Source organism: Notothenia rossii (assembly GCF_949606895.1).
Source record: "Notothenia rossii genome assembly, chromosome: 8".
NCBI classification, from domain to species: Eukaryota; Metazoa; Chordata; class Actinopteri; order Perciformes; family Nototheniidae; genus Notothenia; species Notothenia rossii.
In genome coordinates this window covers 40182905-40203736 of record NC_136906.1, presented here as the reverse complement: position 1 = coordinate 40203736, position 20832 = coordinate 40182905, and the positions used below count along the sequence as shown (strand labels likewise).

The 20832-nt window shown below is 42.4% G+C and overlaps 2 protein-coding genes and 1 long non-coding RNA gene across 3 annotated transcripts in view; 1 reads left to right on the top strand and 2 right to left on the bottom strand.

Moving 5' to 3' along the window:
- Positions 1-8680: 8680 nt before the first annotated feature.
- LOC307017290 (uncharacterized protein) lies at positions 8681-12307 on the bottom strand. Its single transcript, XM_079646836.1, has 5 exons — positions 11633-12307; positions 11352-11491; positions 10539-10704; positions 10090-10383; positions 8681-9960 (listed from the first exon to the last, which is right to left on the bottom strand). The coding sequence occupies exons 1-5, from the start codon at positions 11740-11742 to the stop codon at positions 9060-9062; spliced, it is 1611 nt and encodes a 536-aa protein (XP_079502962.1). The 5' UTR covers positions 11743-12307; the 3' UTR covers positions 8681-9059.
- A 4160-nt stretch (positions 12308-16467) lies between these two features.
- On the bottom strand, positions 16468-16837 carry LOC307015784. Its single transcript, XR_013801645.1, has 2 exons — positions 16781-16837; positions 16468-16747 (listed from the first exon to the last, which is right to left on the bottom strand). It is a non-coding gene; the product is annotated as an uncharacterized lncRNA (long non-coding RNA).
- A 2-nt stretch (positions 16838-16839) lies between these two features.
- LOC307016198 (actin-related protein 2/3 complex subunit 1A) overlaps positions 16840-20832 on the top strand; it is a gene marked incomplete at its 5' end in the record, with an annotated part of 61005 nt that continues 57012 nt past the window's right edge. Inside the window, one exon of the mRNA XM_079645241.1 lies at positions 16840-16864. Coding sequence (XP_079501367.1) covers positions 16840-16864 — 25 coding nt within the window. The remainder of the gene's footprint in view (positions 16865-20832) is intronic.

Sequence of the window (20832 nt, the reverse complement as noted above, 5' to 3'; positions counted from 1 at the left end):
GCGCTGGCGAACGTAGAGATATAGAGTTTGGAATCTAGGTGTGCAAATGACCGTTTACGGCAATCCTAGTTTGTGGAATTCCGGCACTTCTAGTGTTAACCAACATTACAACATAGGACTATATAACTATAGGTGTCCTTTATCTCTTTTTGCCTATTGAGTCTTTGCATAAGGAAAGCTATTTGTGTTAATTTGGCAATTTCTTACCCTCCACCTGCAGCAGCCAGTCCCGCCAAAAGCCAATGGTCCTGGTCTCCATCCGCCTGCGGTTGGAGCCAGGCTCTGAAACCCTCCCAGTCTTAAACTGGTCTATCATTTCGGACGCTAGGAGTGGCTTCTGGTCCTGAAGAAACACACTCTTCAGGACTGTTGGGTGGGCCCTCAAAGCGTCCAATGCTCCAACAATTTTAAGACCTTCACAAAACCTGTAAATGTAAGAAGTACCAGAAGAGAGAGAACATAACTAAATGTGTGAAAAATGTCCTGTTACAACCTGTTTCCATTTAACAGCATGTGTACATTACATATATTTTTTTGCAGATAAGGAATCTTTAAAAAATCCTTAACCCCATAGTAGTAAATATTCATTTGATTTCCATCTAGCTCATGGTGTCAGTCAAACAGTACTTACTGTTGGAGGGCTTCCACCTTGCGTCCATCCACATAGTGGTGAAGAGCGGCCGCCAGTAGCTCATCCCTCTGGGTCAAGTTTCCCACAAATTGCAAGGAGCCCAAGAGTGAGAGCTCCTCTGTGGCCTCCTCCACTGCCTCTCTGGCCCCTTCAAGGGTTGTTGCATCGGCAATCTAATGTTAGAAATTTGAACATTTGAATACAAAATTCATGGATAACACTATGCTACAATAATGATCATTCTGACTTGTCCACCCCTATAAGTTAAGCTAAATATATTCTAACAACGGATAACGAAGTGTTTCACTTTATAATAAGGGTTTATAATATTCCTTAATAACATAAATCTCCCATTGGAATACACAATACACTTCATAGTAAGTATGCTATGACAAATTCAAGAGTACTGAGTCTAAGGACACACCAGACCGAAGTTTTGCACAAAACAGACTGCTAAATTAGAAAATTTGAATGAAAATAAAGAATGCACTTGCCTTTTTGAGCTTGGCCTTCAGGGTGGGGTCGTATATGTCCTCTATACAGGCAGGGAGAGGTTGTAGACCACATATCTGCCTGTATAGCCGCTCGGATAGAAAATGTGGAGACACCGACCCCTGCACCAAACAGATGACCAGCATTTTGGCGATCATCCTGTATAGCCCTTTCTGTAATGCTGAAGATAAAAAAAAGTATTACAAGATTATACAGTGACCATACAATGTTTTCATCCATCCAATGTGTCCTGATCTTATATTTAAAAAACCTATGAAAACTAACATGACTAAAATAAGAGACACAATTACAGTATGCAGTGTTAATAATACAAAAATGCAGGATAATACTATGGGTTAACTTACTATTTCTTGGCACAGTATACATTTAAAAAGGTAAAAGTTTATTTAATAATACATTTCCCATAATATATGTTTGCTGGTCATATATTATGCATGTTCAAATCTACAAATTACAATGCTTTTTCATTACTTCTTAACTTACCAACACTGTCCAGGGCCAATGTCCTACTCTCCTCAGGACCTTCGAAGATGTGGTTATTTTGTAGTTGTCTCATGAGGAGAGTACAAAATTCCCTTGTGGGACCCCCCTCATCTACGGCACCTTCGCCAATTCCCTCCACGTCAACAAAAATGATATCCATTTCATTTTCCGGGTCAAAACTGGTCCTGGAAAAGGCTCTATAGGCACACTCGAATTCTTCCCCCCGGAAAGCATTTATCTGATTGCCTCTCAGTAACCCCACTTTGACCCTGTTTTGTAGACGCTGCAAAAGCGTTTTAACATCTACATGTCTGGAAAAGAAACAGATAAAAAGAAAATGGGAATAATAACATTAGCAATATTCAATGGGAATGTGCTTTACACAGTGATGCATGCAGGTGGACACAAATCCAGAGAACAGAAAAATATTATATAATACATTTCTTACTTGCAGACAACAAATGAATTTGCAAATGTACTGGTGAGAGCTGCAGGTAACATAAATGATTGTATGTGTAATCTGACCCTGTGGCAATCCATGATGGAGCTTCATTTATTTAGTAGGCCTATTACAAAAGGGATATCATCTAAGGTCAAATGACCACCAGATCTCTCAAGCTACAAACATTTATCAAATTACGGGATTCTGTGACTCTTGTCAGCTTTTTTCACAACCTTGAAATCACCAGAGCAAAGATTCATTACTCACACACTGGCTGGTGGGGAGGGTCTGCGTTGTGCGGAAGGGCTGCCTGGTGGGGATGGGCTGTGAAGTGGGGATGGGCTGTGAGGTGGGGATGGGCTGTGAGGTGGGCTGTGAGGAGGGGATGGGCTGTGAGGTGGGCTGTGAGGTGGGCTGTGAGGTGGGGATGGGCTGTGAAGTGGGGATGGGCTGTGAGGTGGGGATGGGCTGTGAGGTGACAGCGATTCCTGAAAAGATAAGATAGTCGGTATTCTTAACTCAAGAACAATCTGCAGTACTGCTTTAATCTAACTCGAGTCCTGAATTTCGTGTCTTGATTTGAAACACTAACTTGGAACCTTATTTTCATGTAAATTTATGAAAAAGATAACGATCACAGATGGGCATGTGGCTGGCTGAGGATGAGGATGGGAGGTAGAAGCTGAGGGGAAGGCCTGACCTAAGATGAATAATGGATGGCAGCACCCTTAGGACTCTGATTGGAGACTATAGACTTATAATTATTGTTTAATTAATATCAGTACATACATCACAGAGATGCTAAAGCAACAGTTGCCACATTGTTTGACCTCCCTTGCTGTCTAACAATCTAAAACCTACTTCATATGGGTCAGAGCTATCTCTTCAAGTAAATTATAAAAAACCTAACCGTTTTGAAACACATGTCAATGAGCTGGTTATGAATGTACGTCAACATTTGGTAATTGTCCTTACAACTTTTTATTTCATACCTCAACTTGGGGAACAACCCGAGATGGGCCGGGTAACGGTTGAGGGTGGGAGACAGGTTCACTCTGAGGTGGAGGTGGAGCAGCACCCTGTAAAAGAAGGTGCTTACTTTAGATATACAGAATTATACACTGATCAATGTTTAATTTATTTTATTTGTCCTGTTGTTTTTAAATGTAAACGTTCATCTACCTTTGGCCGAATATACAGATTCGACCGACCCAAGGCATTGCCTGGTCGTATCTCGCTTGGACAAAGGGAGGTGAGGGCAACAAATGTTCGATGTTGTCCAACCAGCCGGCAGAGGTCAAATTGTGGTGGGACGTTGGGCACTTTCTCCCTAAGGGCCTGTAAGAACTGTGCCGGGTCCAGGTTATATGGCACAACGATTGTGCAGGTGACTGTGATATCTGACAAAAAATAAAAACATAATGATATTACATAACCTGTATATTAACTCAGTGGCCACTTTATTATGAAATATATAATTGTACACCTGCACTGTAATGCAAATATCTAATCATGTAGCAATAACTCAATAATTATGCAGATACTGGTCTTGAGCTTCAGTTAAGTTCAAACATAAAAATTACAAAGTATTTTGATATTAAATGATGTCTATGAGGCTTATAGTTTTGAGGATTATGTAAGAAGGCATTTTAGGTGTACATTAGTAGTTCATTATAAACCCACTTACCCATAGGAGAACTGTATGTGTCTTTGTCCTGCTTCAGGACAGACACTTTCACTGTGACAGGTCGTCTTGCCACTGTCCTTCCTGTTCTCCTCCTTCTGTCAGGTCCTCCCCCCTCCTCCCGTCGAAACATGTCAAACCTATGAAAGTGTTTACATTATGCACAATGTGCACGTTAATTATAAAATAGACTAGGTTTATTACGATGTATTATACAGTATATAGCTATTATTCACCAGGTATGATGTTTATTGTGTACTTGGTGCTTTGCAGTTACTTCAGTGCATTTAAAAGGGATAATTAGAGTAACCATTGGAGAGTTCAGAGGTGGAAAAATTAAACACATTATCTACCTAAGTCAGGGGGGCCAAATCCGGCCCGCGACTTCGTTTTATGTGGCTCACAAGAGCTTGTAAAGAATATAATACGTTTAATATACGGTTTCATGCTGCTTTACAGAAGCACGTTGTCTATAAACTACATGTCCCACAATGCATCTCATTTTGAGACGACATGCGCACTGAAGAGACTTGCAATTATTTGCCCTAGACTTCTGCTTTCAGACGTAGTTAATTACTAAGTTATTATCCTATCCGATAATAACCCAATGCAGAGGCAATAATGTCATATAATACATCATTTTATATATATTTATATATATATATATTTATATAGTCTTAAAGTTACATCTGGCCCTTTGAGTGCAACCGTAATGCTAATATGCACCGAGGTCGTTTTTGCGACGTGTTATTGTCCCATCCATTTTGTTTTAAATGAGTCTTTACATCGAGGAAGGAGCGCAATGATGCAAAATAAAAATAATCCATAATTCACCTCAAATGCATTAAAACTAAAAGCTAATTACGTCCCACCTCTGCATTTACCTACTGACCATTTCCACGTGGTGGTTACATGTGGTCTGTGTCTGTTCACATCATTTCAATAAACCCAATCCATGTTATATTAAAATGACATACCTTTCCACAAGGCCTCCCCCTTCATTTGGTTGTGTTTGTTCTTCGCGCTGGTTCAGCAACCTGTCGAAAGAACTGTTCATATGATCTCTCAATTCAGATAACCTTCTCCTCATGTTCACCAAACCAATCTGCTGCGAATAGGCATTAACATCAAACCTTTATATAGCCGCAAATAAAAATAAAATTAAAAAAACTACCGGAGGTCAAACAGTTAGGGTCAATTATCCCGTCAGTGTTTAATAACACTAATAATAAAAACAATTGATTTGAATGTTCATGTTTTTAATGTAATTTATGTTACTTACTGTGTTACTACCAATAATGATTAGAATTATTATGCATTCTTGTTCCAAAATGTGTAGTTCACATATTAAACTATTCTCACATTTTTATTTTTCAGATAGGTGATTAAAAATAAATATTTAAAAATAAAAGCCAGGAGGAAAGAATGTCTGAAAACAAGGTAATTGTAAATCAAATGAATTGACACACTCATCATGTCTCATACACCAACCCAGTCTCACGGCATTTCGTGTTGGTGAACACGAAATGTAATCTATTGATTCGTGTCACACAGCACGATTTTAAAAGCAATGTATTTCTATTGGTAGTATGTTTCGTGCTTGCACCACGTCTTTTTCTCCGGTCGGGTCTTTGAAGACCGGAAGCTGCGTGGTTCATAAAAACATGTTCTTACTCAATATCAAGCCACGATTATTGCTTTTATTTCAAATCGTATCCTTTTGGACTTTTGTTGCCGTCTGTGAGGAAAAGAAATGGGGCTCAGAGCCTCAGGATACTGAAATCTGTATTTTTAAAATCTTCTCATTTGTTAATATTAATATTTAAAAGAAGACCTTAATCTAAAGTATTATTTAATGTTTAAATAAAGGTTAATTCGTTTTTCTGGTTTCCACATCCTCCTTTAAATATCTTTGTACATCCTGCACTAAACTCTTTTATTGTAGAGATCACTTACAGTATCTTCTTGATTTTTTATATTCTATATTTCTATCATTGACCTTCTACTTTCCCCCTATGAAAGTCTGTAGGCTACTCTTAATATTTTTCATCAAATATAACACATAAAAACAAAAAATCAATAACGTGCTTTAACCACTAGGCGGTGTACACAAGGTACACACAGCCATAATAACTTTGTATTATTAGTGTAGGACACTTATGTATGTATAACATGTGAAGATGTGTAGTTTTATTCATGTTTTCACATCATTTTACAGCATATTGCTATACTATTTCAGACTCAGTATTTACATTCTTATATTCAAAGAAAATCAGTAATATCTTCAAAAACGACAAGTCCTTTTATATCAGTTTTGCACCGTTATGGTGTAAATATAACCTATCTACGAATTAGATCAAATATAAAAGTCAGCCGAATTAGTGTTGATACTGCAAGGAGACGTATTGTGTGAAAAGAAATTTAAGATGTTTTTTAATTGCCGATATATTTATGATCCACGTCAAGTATTCAGTTTCGGCGGCATTTCCTCCTGTTTGTCCAGAAGTCTTCTCATCAGGGCTTTATAAATAGAGAACTACGGCAGATGTGTAATATGTAATGCAGCCGAACCGTGTATTAAAATGCCGTTATGTGATGACTTTCAAAGAGAAAAGCAAGAACACTCGGAATAAAGTATTATTTTCTTTTAAAATAAAATGTTTTGCGGATTTCATATTGCATAAACACCATATCCCAGCGTGCATTGCGGCTAAAACATCGAGAACTTAAGACCTTAATCAGTTCAGTGGCTGTGAATCGCAATGATTCTCGAAATTTCCCTTATAGGCCTACGTCTGTTTCCGGTTATTTTTATTTTGAAATTCATTTCCTGACGGACGCCAAAAAAGCCCGAGATTATGGAATTAAACCAATAAATAAAAACAAGGATAATTGTGTGTTATTGTTGAGTGAATAAAAGTGTGTTATTTTGAAAAGAATAACAAATTAGAAGGAAAAAAAGATTTTAAAAATACAGATTTCAGTATCCTGAAGCTCTGAGCCCCATTTCTTTTCCTCACAGACGGCAACAAAAGTCCGAAATGATACGATTTTAGATGAAAGCAATAATCGTGGCTTGATATTGAGTAAGAACATGTTTTTATGAACCACGCAGCTTCCGGTCTTCCACGACCAGACCGGAGAAAAAGATGTGGTGCAGGCACGCAACATACTACCAATAGAAATACATGGCTTTTAAAATCGTGCTGTGTGACACGAAAAAAAGGGGAAAATCGTGTTGGTGACCACGAATCAATAGATTACATTTCGTGTTCACCAACACGAAATGCCGTGAGACTGGGTTGCATACACACATCTAATTATTTATATATCCTGCTTCAATTCACAGGGTGTAAAACCAGGCCCAGTAGAGAACATGGCTGTGATGTTCGCAAATGCAAAGCAGAGAACAATGTCATATGAAGTAAATTGAGACATAAGAAATTATGTGAAAGAAAGATATGCACAAAGAATAGCTTATGTTGATTTGTATCTCATTACTCTGAAAAAATACTGTGATTTTAGTGACTCCACACTCAGGGGCGCCGTAAGTGGGTGAAAAGTTAGGACGATTCTAAGGGCCCATGACTGACAGGGGCCCAAACTATTTTAGAACATTAAGAAAAAAATGTTTAAGTAACCAATGTGATATTTTTTCATGGGGCCCAAAATCCCTGGCGGCGCCCCTGTCCACACTACTTCTCAACATTAAGGTTTACTGACATAAGCCGTGAATATTAGTATACATTACAAGCATGTAGGTAGAGAAAAAATGGGTCTGTTCTCGCTTGTCATATCAGCAACCCACAACAGCAACAAGTCCCACCACTGCCAGATCTACCACTGTTTGGCTACCGACTCCAACCATCTGCATGTATTTTTGTTTTTTTCGTGAACATCAACAGCTGCACTTAAAGGGATAGTTTGGGTCTTTTGAAGTTAAGTTGTATGAGGTACTTATCCGGGGTTATTGTGTATTATATACAGACAGGAACAATGGCACAACAGCACAGCAATGTAGTGCTGTGGACGCGGGCAACAGAAATACATATTTTAGCCACCTTAAAGAGGCCCACCTGCAGAGGAATATACGCTGATTCAACACAGACAGAGTGGTGTGTTTCCCAGTGATAAAGGAGAGAACAGACCCATTCTTTCTCTACCTACATGCCTGTAATGTATGTTAATATTCAAGGCTTATGTCAGTAAACCTGAATGTTGAGAAGTATGTGTGGTGACACTAAAATCATAGTATTTTTTCAGAGTAATGAGATACAAATGAATATAGCAATGCTCACATTTGTAACAGACAGCACCCTGATCAATACAAAACATTTTTAGCCTGCAGCCTACAATTTTATCCTCATATCAAACTATTTATAATATCCTACAGGATTCATCAGAAATTCATGCTGTGAAATTCATACTGTACCGTGCCATGTGATCAAACCTTAACACAGTGTGTAGCTATGATTGAGATATTTTCAGTTTAACTGAATGTATGCCATGGCATACATTCAGTTTAACTGAATGTATGCCATGGCATACATTCAGTTTAACTGAATGTATGCCATGGCATACATGTATGACATACATCCCAGGTCTCTTAGAACACCAAATATATAACTTTACCAGTTTAGAAATAAATAAATGAACATGAAAACGTGATCAATTGCCAATGATGCATTATATTTTCACGAGAATTTTACATTATCAGTTGCTAGGTTTTAGATTATCAGTAGGTAAAAGTGGTATCACAATTAGTCAGTCTGAATATTTTCAGAACATATCCTAGATGTTTGAGAACATCCAGAGATTACATTATAAACTTAATTTTAGCCGCTTCACCTCCTTGGAGTCAAGAATTACGGTCTAGCTCACCAAGAAACAGCATCGCGTATGAAGACTGAATGAAAATGTATAGATACATGTTGAAAAGCATTGTAATTAGTAAAAGAAACAAGAGCATTTTTTAAAACTTCATACAGATATTAATAGCATTTAAAGCTGTGCATGTTCTCAGGCAGCAATGCATATGTGCATTTATCTATAGGTTTTTTTTTTGCTTTCCTACAGTATGTGCTTATGTACCATGGCACTAATGAAAAATGTTAAACTCAGGGATTTGTTTTGTAATATATCAATGTCAACACATTATGTTTTCTTTAAAAAAACAAACATTTAGTGGCTAGTATAGAATTTCCCCATGAGGTCTGGACTGTTATCTGGTACATTTATTTGTCGAAAACACATCCCAATGGATGACTATATAAAGCCCAGTAATATGTGTCATGTCCGTAACAAAATCAGACAACATTCAATGTTGCCATGAATGACAGTATATCTCGGATGATGTCCAGTCCAAGATCTCCTCTACGACCAGCCAGAGGATCAAACTGTGCGGTGAGTTGCTCCATGTCCTCATCGCTTAGCAGGTGCTGGTTTCGAGGTACGGTGACCCTCTCTGGCCAGTCCAATGCAACATCTCCTGCATCAGCTCCACCCTCTCTTTCTGGCTCCTCCTGAGCATGTCCTTGTCTTCCACCCTCTCTTTCTGGCTCCTCCTGAGCATGTCCTTGTCTTCCACCCTCTCTTTCTGGCTCCTCCTGAGCATCTCTTTGTCTTCCATCCTCTCTTTCTGGCTCCTCCTGAGCATTTCCTTGTCCTCCACCAAAGAGGCTCTGCATGGCAGAAGTGGTCTGGCCCTGCCGTTCCAGGCAACCTTGGACAAAAAGTTGTATGGGACTCTGGTGTCTTTCGGTCCTCAACCCATGATTGTTCCACTGGTCCAAAAAACCCTGTAGGTCATGGTTTATGCGTGGGAGATAGACATAATGCAGGGCCCACATGTGCATTTCATTGTCTATGTCTATTATGCCTTCATTCTCCAGGAAGTTGAAGAGGTCGTAATAGACATTGCTCACACCTCGCCACAGGTCACCCCAGAGCCGTTCTATTCTCTGGTTGTGAGTGCTTCTTCCACGGAGAGCGCTGCCTCTGTGAGAGCCTCTGAAGATGTTCATCATTAGGCAGACAGAGTTGTTTTCGCCCCCATGGTCGGTTCTGACCCTCGAGGGCACACCATACTTGGCCACCGCGTCCATGAAGCTCGCCATCACGGTAGTGCTCCTGTTGTTGTCTGAGGCCCGGAGGAAGACGACCAGGCGGCTATACCCATCTATACCCCCATGAATGACAATCCTCCACCTGAAACAAAAACATGAAAAGTATAAATAACATTTAATGATCAATACATAAACTAAAGCAGGAGTTTGGGTTTTGTGGCCTACTGATAGAAAGTATCCATCTTTTCAGTCTGGTATTGGTCATAATTACCTTATTAATTTGTGGTTTCCATCTAGGTGCCACAAGGAGTTAGGTCCGGCGACCCGGTATGCTCTACGATGCAGTCTCTGTGACATTGCTCGTAGTGCAGCTGCTTCTGGGTCTATCCGCCTCATGCTGTCCCGCACTCTGCGTCTCTGTATCCACATCTGCTGGGCCTGCAGCTGTGCCCTGACAGATTCAGGGCCAATCTGGTTATTCCCAGCCACTATCTCCTTGATGAGGTCGTCTAGTGTAGCATCTGAGATGGTGGAGTATGTCCCAGAGCGCAGCATGTGGAACTGCCTGAAAAATAAACATGTTTTAAATATATGAGACCTACGGTATTCAGATTTACTTTACAACATGCATAGTGTAACATGGCTACAACCCCTCCTTGGGATGTTTACAATAAATTGAGACAAGATGGCACTTCCAATGTTGAAGACATTGCTACATACCTCAATCGCCGTCTCACTGTGCGCAGAGATACTTTTAATATCTGTGCCATCTTTGTTGCTGTAAAACCACAGCTCCTCAAAAAAGAGAGTTGCTCTCTGGAAATGCTGAATTGTGGGGGACCTCGACCACCCAACAAAATGAGTGGGGCGTGGTAGCCAGAATGACCTGCAACAACAGCAAAACATTAGATTACATTTATTGTCATTGTTGTAAAAGCAACGCATTTATGCCGTTGTGCCAGAAACGCACACAATGCGTCTATTTTATTGTCATTGCCCAGCCTAAAGATACTTTAAAAAAAAATGAAATGCAGTTTGGCATTAAACCAGTGGACATGCAATACACTATAGTTGTAGTATACAGTAAGAACAAAAGCATAAATGTGTATGGGCATAGAGATACATAGTTGCAGTCTGTGTCTTCCAACCCTGAAGACAGAGACTCCCCCTCTGGCACCCTTTCAATGTCCTCATTCACACGTTTGATGATACGTGGTGTACTACAGATGGCCAGACTGCCCTCGACGGGGGAGGGGGAATAGCGTCTCCTCTACTGTGGCAGGATATAAAGGTGGAATTTGGAGTACAGTTTTAAGTGGACAACTCGAGACTCAGAGCGTCTCACCAGAATGTTGTAATTAATAGCTGGCAACTACAGATTAAAAAAGGTGTTTATATTGGTATTACCCATATTTAAAACAAATAATTACTTTAAAATGTATTGGCCTGTTGGACACTTAGTACTCAACAATACTAGCACTGGTTTATCAACGAAAGCCTATGCTAAAGTGAACAATTATCACATCGACCTACCTTGTTGTGCGGGTGTGGTAGGCCAAGATCTCCGGACTTCAAGTATATATTCCCGAAGGTCCTGAAGTAAAAGATCAGCTGTAGGGACGTTAATTAGCCTGCCCCGTGACCACTCGAGGCTCCTTTCCATGGTTTCTAACCTGCCAGTAAACGGTTTGGTGAAATAGGGGAGAAGACAGAATTTGTAAGTGTGAAAGATCTCACACAACCTCAGTTTAGGTTACATGCAAAAACAAACTACATTCCTTTGTGTTGGTAGTAGCGATAGGCTTGGCCCTTACCTCGTTACTGTGGATTGTAACACGGCATGACCGGCATCATCTGTTTGGAGAAGTCTTGTGCAGTCATTTATTGTCCTTTTGCAACGCAAGATGAAGTTTCTCGTGGACATTTTTCCGGCTGCTGCTACTGCTGCTGCATGCTTATAGAGAGGCGAAGTCCCTCCCTTTCCGGTTGAGCTCCATGGGACCTTATTTCGGAAAAGGTATGTATTGAAGTCAATGGAGAGAGAAAGATTATCTTTCGATCCCGTTTGAATTGAACCACAAATTACACATATGATTTTTGTCAATTTAAAAGATAATTTTGCAAGTCAAAAAAATTGAAATGTGTCGTAAAACTGTGAAGTAACACTTTTTTTTTGCCTGAAACCAGTCAATGACCTACATCTCCCGTCGCGCACCACACACCAAGACGGCCGTCACGTTGGCACATTTCACTTCTTTCTAGTTGCGTATTTTTCATAGTCTTATATTTCAACAGTTTTACGACAAACTGAGTTTTTTGACATGGAAGTGATTGTTTAAGATGACAAACATCATAAGTGTAATTCGTGGCACAATTCAAACGGGATCAAAAGATAAGTTTTCTCTCAAGATATATTGCCTGATCTTTTCCCTAACAGCCCTGATACCGAAAATTCATGGTATTTTTCTTTCTTCAGTGTCTGGAAAAGCACAATTATGAGTTTTTTCCGGTTTTGTAGACAACGAAAAAAGTAAACAATCCTTCCTTTCTAAAACAGAACAAAGAACACAAAAATGATGCAATGTGCAATTGCAATTGCACTGAAGAGAAACATTCGAATTCAATTTTTTTTTTTTTTCTAAATTAATACATCTGAGGCTGATCAATTCCCATTTATTTGAAACATGAACGCAGGCGACAGGCTACCACCTTAAACAACTGGAGAACAGACAGCTGTTGCCAAGCAGTTGGGACAATTAAGGTGAAGCAGACCTTGGAATACTTTGCATTTATACAAAGATTGTAAGTGAATGAAAAGAGATAACACAAAAAAACGTTTCCTTTCCGAGACTCGAGCCCGGCCCTCCCGGATATTAGACCCTTTGACCGTTAGTCTACAAGCAGATAGTGGATAGATTTAGTTTGAAATATATAACTGGAGTCCACCCACGCAGCGTCGAAGTGCGCATATTTTAGATATTTAATCATATATTTTCGAATATAAGGGGTAGAAATATGATTCAGATAACCGCATAAATATGTGGGCACATTTTCAATGTATATTGTCTTGTATAAATTAAGTTATACTCTCGAAGGAATGTTTATGTTAAATATTGTATATCATTACAAACAGCAGAGGGCAGTATAGGACACGGAAAGGCCTCAGTGGGCATGCCGTAAAAGGGAATGTGTTGCTGAGCGCCTGCCGTAAAGTAAGTGTTGTTATTATGTGTCTGCCGCAGACTTGGCATTCTGGCTGGAACGGCAACAACGTTCCCTCTGCTTCATTCATTTCTCCTGTTCAACAGGTTAGTAGTGTGTACAAAGATTATGTCATATTTCGATCTAAGAAGTGTTTTTGAAACTGTTCTTTATGTGTAGTTTAATGTCATTCTGTCAGCTAGTTCGGCTCCACTACAGTGGCTAATGGCGTCCGCTAGCTTCTTTGTTCTTCTATGTTACTAGGTGTATGACTCCCGTGCAGTAGTTTGGCTTACATTTCAAGTGTATTCTGCTTGTATAAATATGTGAAATGCTGGTCTGAGTTCATAATTGTTCATATTATTGAAATTCTAATAGCGCGCTAATGCTATGCTAATATTGTGCCTATCAGTGTACAACAGAGCCAGGTTAAAGTGAGTACAGTCAACCGGGTTGTGTGTGTTATCACTGTATTATACAGGACTGTCTCAGAAAATTAGAATATTGTGATAAAGTTCTTTATTTTCTGTAATGCAATTAAAAAAACAAAAATGTCATACATTCTGGATTCATTACAAATCAACTGAAATATTGCAAGCCTTTTATTATTTTAATATTGCTGATTATGGCATACAGCTTAAGAAAACTCAAAAATCCTATCTCAAAAAATTAGAATAGTTCCTCAGACCAAGTAAAAAAAAAAGATTTATAACAGCAAAACACAATCAAACATTTGAAAATGTCCATTAATGCACTCAGTACTTGGTTGGGAATCCTTTTGCACGGATTACTGCATCAATGCGGCGTGGCATGGAGGCAATCAGCCTGTGGCATTGCTGAGGTGTTATGGATGCCCAGGATGCTTCAATAGCGGCCTTTAGCTCATTAGCATTGTTGGGTCTGGTGTCTTTCAGCTTCTTCTTCACAATACCCCACATATTCTCTATGGGGTTCAGGTCAGGGGAATTTGCAGGCCAATCGAGGACAGTAATGCCATGGTCAGTACACCAGTTACTGGTGGTTTTGGCACTGTGGGCAGGTGCCAGATCATGCTGGAAAATGAATTCCTCATCTCCATAGAGCTTTTCAGCAGACGGAAGCATGTAGTGCTCTAAAATCTCTTGGTACACAGCTGCATTTACTCTGGGCTTGATGAAACACAGTGGACCAACACCAGCAGCTGACATGGCTCCCCAAACCATCGCTGACTGTGGGAACTTCACACTGGATTTCAAGCAACTTGGATTTTGCTCCTCTCCAGCCTTTCTCCAGACTCTGGCGCCTTGACTTCCAAATGAAATACAAAACTTGCTTTCGTCTGAAAAGAGGACTTTGGACCACTGTGCAACTGTCCAGTGCTTCTTTTCCTTAGCCCAAGTCAGACGCCTCTTCCGTTGTCTTGAGTTCAGAAGTGGCTTGACCATGGGAATACGGCTATTGTAGCCCATTTCCCGGACACGTCTGTGAACAGTGACTTTTGATACCTGGACTCCAGCTTCAGTCCACTGTCTTTGAAGCTCCCCCAAATTCTGGAAGCGACTCTTCTTCACAATGCTGTTAAGGCTGCGGTCATCTCTCTTGGTTGTGCAGCGTTTCCTGCCACATTTCCCCCTTCCAACAGACTTTTTGTGGATGTGCTTTGAAACTGCACTCTGTGAACAGCTTGCTCTTTGAGAAATTTCTTTTTGTGTCTTACCCTCCTGATGGAGGGTGTCAATGACGGTCCTCTGGACAGCAGTCAGATCAGCAGTCTTCCCCATACTTGTGATTTAGTTTACTGAACCAAGCTGAGTGTTTTTCAAGGCTCAGGAAACCCTTGCAGGTGTTTCGAGTTAATTAGATGATTCAAGTGATTCGTTGAACACCCTACTAGTATACTTTTTCATGATATTCTAATATTTAGAGATAGGATATTTGAGTTTTCTTAAGCTGTATGCCATAATCAGCAATATTAAAATAATAAAAGGCTTGCAATATTTCAGTTGATTTGTAATGAATCCAAAATGTATGACATTTTTGTTTTTTTAATTGCATTACAGAAAATAAAGAACTTTATCACAATATTCTAATTTTCTGAGACAGTCCTGTATACTGGAAATGAAGAAGGCTTTAATCCTTCATAAAAGTCATAATATGGCATGTGGATTTATTTCCATTTTTGATTAGAGAAAAATACGTCATACAGTTATTTTGATTTGCTAAATGTAAAGGTATGTTTTTTTTCCTTCAGATTTCACAGCTGCCTGGGCCTAGTGGCCCAGAGGCGGCGTTTATCCAGCAGCCAGAACCTTCATCTGTGCCGGCCCCCAGGTCAAAATCTACCGTGGCTCAAAGACCTCCACCACAGCCATCACCACCAATGACCAGAGGACCAGCATCCCTACAGCGGCCTCCACCTCCATCTGTGCCTGCCACAAGATTAAGATACACCTCGGTACAAAGGCGTCCACCACAGCCATCACCACCAAGGACCCGAGGACCAGAGGACCAGCATCCCTACAGCGGCCTCCACCTCCATCTGTGCCTGCCACAAGATTAAGATACACCTCGATACAAAGGTCTCCACCACAGCCATCACGATCAACCCAGCCAGCAAAGAAGTCTCGCCTAGCACACGTACCTCCCATCCAGCCACCAGCATCAACCCGGGACAATCCCAGCATCAACCCGGGACAATCCCACCTACCTCCCTCCGACACAGCCACCAGCAGGCCATGCACCATCAGCCCCACCTACACAGCAGCCAGACCCACTGTCTTGGAAGACAGACAAAGACCATGGACAAAGACCCCCTGTCTTTACATTTATAATGAATAGTTGGTTGAAAAAGTTCTGATATTGGAAATATTGAGATTTTACAGTTTCATATGTTAACATAAATAGTTGGTTGAAAAATAAAGTTGAAATGCTGAATTTGTATTTGTACACATCACATAAACCTCGGTATGGAATATGAAGTCATTATTCAGTCCTGATGTAACTTTTCTGTGGTGAAAGTAGAGGGATGGAAATATTTTACTCTAAATTATAATTTACACATTTTCATTTTAGACATGAACAACACATTTATATAGGCTTATAGTGTAATTGATATATTTCACTACTTTTGTGAACCAAAGACTTTGGTGAACAAAATCTGAAACACCAAAAAAAATGGATGACATGAGTACATGTGTGTTTCACAACAGTTTTGAAGTTTTCCAAAAATCGGATTTCTAAGCTAGGTTTCTCATAAGACAGTGCTCTAAGGTGAGTGAATTTGCATTTCTAGCAACACCAGAGACTACTGAACATTTTGACATGTAACACCATGCCATGTTATAAGAAGTACATTTAAAAGTGGATTTAAGGAGACATCTAAAAATTGAGAAAATACCTTCACTTCACACTCCAGAGGTTTAAGGAAAAGGGTAATGCCATTTTATTTAAAAAAAACAATGAAGGCAGGTTATATTGATATATTGATTGATATATTTATTATATTCAAAGGCAAATTAATACTTAGTCCCCTGAATCTGGAATAATGCACAATTTACAGCACAGCCTCACCATGTCAGGAACTTTTCATCTACAGATTGTTTTGGTCTGGCTTTACCCTTCACTGATTGGTTACAGACACTTTTAACTTATTGGCTAAGGAAATCAGAAGGAGGGGCTCATTATCATATAAAAAACCGCGCGAACATTCGCCCGTATATTGGCCCGTTTTTTCACGCGAAAAAACGGACCTCCCCGTATGTTCGCGCGTTTGAAAAACGGACCTCCCCGTATGTTCGCGCGTTTTTTCACCCCCGTATTATGGCACTTTTGGCTTTCCATAGCGGAGCAGCTCTTTGACAGGACCCGGGACAAACATTTGGAGCAGGGCAGGTGGCAACACTGGACTGTGACTGGATGAGAGATGGCAGAGGGAAGTGACGGGGCAGGAAGCGAGTTAGGAGACATGGAGGGTTATGGCTAGAAAGGATCCGTCTAATGTAAATATGACGTCACGTTACTTTTACATTTGCTCTACTTCTCCTGCTACTGTTTGCTCTCCTTTCAACTTCTCTTTCAACTCTGCTCTTTACTCTGCTTTCCCTGTTTCCTCTGTTCTCCTCTCCTCATCTTCTCCTCATACTCTCCTCCTTTTGCTGTCTCCTCTCCTCTGTTCTCCTCATCTCCTCTCCTCCTCAGACTCTCCTCCTTTTGCTGTTAGATATTTAGACTGTAATGACAGCTTATGATTGTTACGATATCTGAGAGGACCCAAACGCAGGACACGGCAGAGTGTTCAAAAAGGGTTTATTAGTGAACAAAAGGTGCGGGAAGGATAATCCGGCAGGAGTGGCGAGGAAGTGGAGGCTGGTGACGACAACACGGCGGTCAGAGAATGATCCTGGAGCACAGGAAGAAAACACGTTAGCGTCAGAACATCCAGAAATAAGGTAGCTGATAATGCTGAGTAGCCTGGAGGTTTACCACTGTGGTTTAACAACGATCTGGCGCCGACAGGTTGTGGAGCCTCTGCTGATATGCCGTTGTAGATGGCTGATGAGAATCAGGTGTGAGGGTGAACAGCTGATTGCAGCAGGTGAGCCGGGAGCCAGAGTGACAGCCACCACGCCCACACAACAGGCAAAGGGAAAACATCCCCAAGGAGGCGGCTGGAAATGGACAGCCACCACAGTACCCCCCCCTTAAGGGACGCCTCCAGGCGGCCTACCTGGTCTACCAGGTCTACCAGGGTTATCCCGGTGGAAGTCCCGTACCAGGGACGCGTCGTCGATGTTTCGCCGGGGAACCCAAGACCTCTCCTCCAGGCCATAGCCCTCCCAATCCACGAGATATTGGAATCCCCTTCCACAGCGACGAACGTCCAACAATCGCCTGACGGTGTAGGTTGGGTGACCATCGATGATGCGGGGGGGTGGGGGAAGAGTCACTGGAGGAGACAAGGGGCCGCTGGCAACAGGTTTTAGCAGAGAAACATGAAAAGTAGGGTGAACCTTCATGTGTGGGGGAAGCTTGAGCTTGACTGCAGATGGGTTAACAACAGAGTCGATGATGAAGGGGCCGACATAACGTGGCGTGAGTTTTTTAGACTCTGTCTTGAGTGGGTGGTCTTTGGAGGAAAGCCAAACACTCTGACCTGGTAAGTAGTTGGGGGCCGGGGTCCTGTGACGGTCTGCGATGAGGCGGTTGCGGGCAGCGGAACGGAGCAGGGCGGCTCGGGTGTCCTTCCACACCTTACGACAGCGTCGAAGGTGGGTCTGAATGGAAGGAACAGCAACTTCCTCTTCCTGTGCTGGAAACAGGGGTGGTTGAAAACCCATGGCACAATGAAAAGGTGAAATACCTGTGGCTGCATTTGACAGGGAGTTGTGGGCATATTCGATCCATGGCAGATGTGGGCACCATGAAGAGGGGTTCCTGAAAGCCACACAGCGGAGAGCCGCTCCCAGGTCCTGGTTGGCCCGTTCCGTTTGCCCGTTTGTTTGAGGATGATAACCCGACGACAGGCTCACCGATGCTCCCAGAGCCCGACAGAAGACTTTCCAAACGTGGGAAATGAACTGGGGACCCCGGTCAGAAACGATGTCGGTGGGGATTCCATGTAGTCGAACAACTTGGTTGACCAGAAGATCTGCAGTCTCTCGGGCTGTGGGAAGCTTGGGGAGAGCAACAAAGTGTACCATCTTGGAAAATCTGTCCACAATAGTTAGGATGATGGTATTACCTTGTGAGAGTGGAAGTCCAGTAACAAAATCCAAGGCCACATGCGACCAAGGGCGACTAGGTACTGGCAGCGGGCGAAGCAGACCAGAGGGAGGTTGGTGGGAGGACTTGGCGCGGGCACATACTGTACAGGCAGCAACAAAGACCCTGGTGTCTTGAGCCATGGAAGGCCACCAGAACCGCTGTCTGAGGATAAACAGTGTGCGATAGATACCAGGATGACACGAGAGACGGGAGGCGTGTGCCCACTGCAGGACCTTGGAGCGGACAGAGATAGGCACAAAGAGATTATTAGCTGGGCAGTTACCTGGGTTAGGCTGCGCCCGCTGAGCCTCCTTAACAAGTGACTCAATCTCCCAAGTAACAGCCGCTACCACGCAGGAGGCAGGCAGGATGGTGTCTGGACCGGCCGCTGGTTCTTCGGAAGCAAACTGGCGAGAGAGAGCGTCCGGCTTGAGGTTCCGTGACCCTGGGCGGTAGGTAAGGGTGAATGAGAAGCGACCGAAATACAGAGCCCATCGAGCCTGACGGGAGTTAAGGCGCTTGGCAGTTTGGATGTAAGCCAAGTTTTTGTGGTCTGTCCATACAATAAAAGGGAGCTCAGCTCCCTCCAGCCAGTGTCTCCACTCCTCTAGGGCAAGTTTGACAGCCAGCAGCTCTCTGTTACCCACGTCATAGTTTTTCTCAGCTGGAGTGAGGCGGCGGGAGAAAAATGCACAAGGGTGTAATTTTTGGTCTCTTTCCGAGCGCTGGGAAAGAACTGCGCCTACCCCGGTGTTGGAGGCATCAACCTCCACAACGAACTGGTGAGAGGAATCAGGGTGGATGAGCACAGGGGCAGTGGTGAAGAGTCTCTTTAGCTCCGAGAAGGCTGCATCGCACTCTGGGGTCCAGGAAAAGCCAGTTGTAGGGGAAGTGAGTCTGGTTAAAGGGCCCGCCACTCTGCTGTAGTCTCTGATGAAGCGCCGATAGAAATTGGCGAAACCAAGAAACTGTTGAAGCTGTTTCACTGAGGTTGGTTTTGGCCACCCTGCCACTGCTTGGATCTTCTCAGGGTCGGCCCTAATCTTTCCTCCCTCAACGATGTAGCCCAGGAATGAGACTGTGTTGACATGGAATGCGCATTTCTCCGCCTTCACAAAGAGTCTGTTTTCCAGGAGTCTCTGCAGCACCTGCCTGACATGGATAATGTGTTCCTCCTGGTTACGAGAGAATATAAGGATGTCATCCAAGTAGACGAAAACTGATCGGTTGAGGAGGTCACGGAGCACATCGTTAACCATCGACTGGAAAACTGCTGGGGCATTCATCAGTCCAAAAGGCATTACCAGATACTCGAAGTGACCGAGTGGTGTGTTAAAGGCCGTCTTCCACTCGTCCCCTTCTCGGATTCTGACGAGGTGGTAGGCATTGCGGAGATCCAGTTTGGAAAAAATTGTGGCTTCCTGGAGGGGTTCAAAGGCAGAGTTGATGAGGGGTAATGGATATCTGTTTTTTACAGTGATGGTATTAAGACCCCTGTAATCAATGCAGGGCCGCAGTGAGCGGTCCTTCTTGGACACGAAGAAAAAACCAGCTCCGACCGGGGAGGAGGATGGGCGGATGACACCGGCAGCCAGGGAGTCATGGATGTAACTCTCCATGGATTTCCTCTCAGGGCGAGACAGGTTGAACAGACGGGAGGAAGGCAGAGGGGCCCCGGGAAGAAGGTCAATGGGACAGTCGTAGGGTCGATGAGGGGGAAGAGAAAGAGCTCGCTGTTTACTGAACACTTCTCGCAGGTCATGATATTCAGTGGGGACAGATGACATGTCAGGCGGCTCGATCTTGGGTGGTGGAGTGGCGGTCTCTGCAGGCGGTAGAGCAGACTGCAGGCATGAGGATAGACAAAAACAACTCCAACTAAGGATTTTGCCAGTTACCCAATTAATCTGGGGGTTGTGTGTTCTTAACCAGGGATGGCCCAACACTATGGGGGCATGAGGTGAAGAAATTAGGTGAAACTGAATAACCTCACGATGGTTTCCAGACAGAATGAGGTTTACTGGCAAGGTGCGGTGAGTGACTTGGGCCAGGAATTTACCATTAAGAGCAT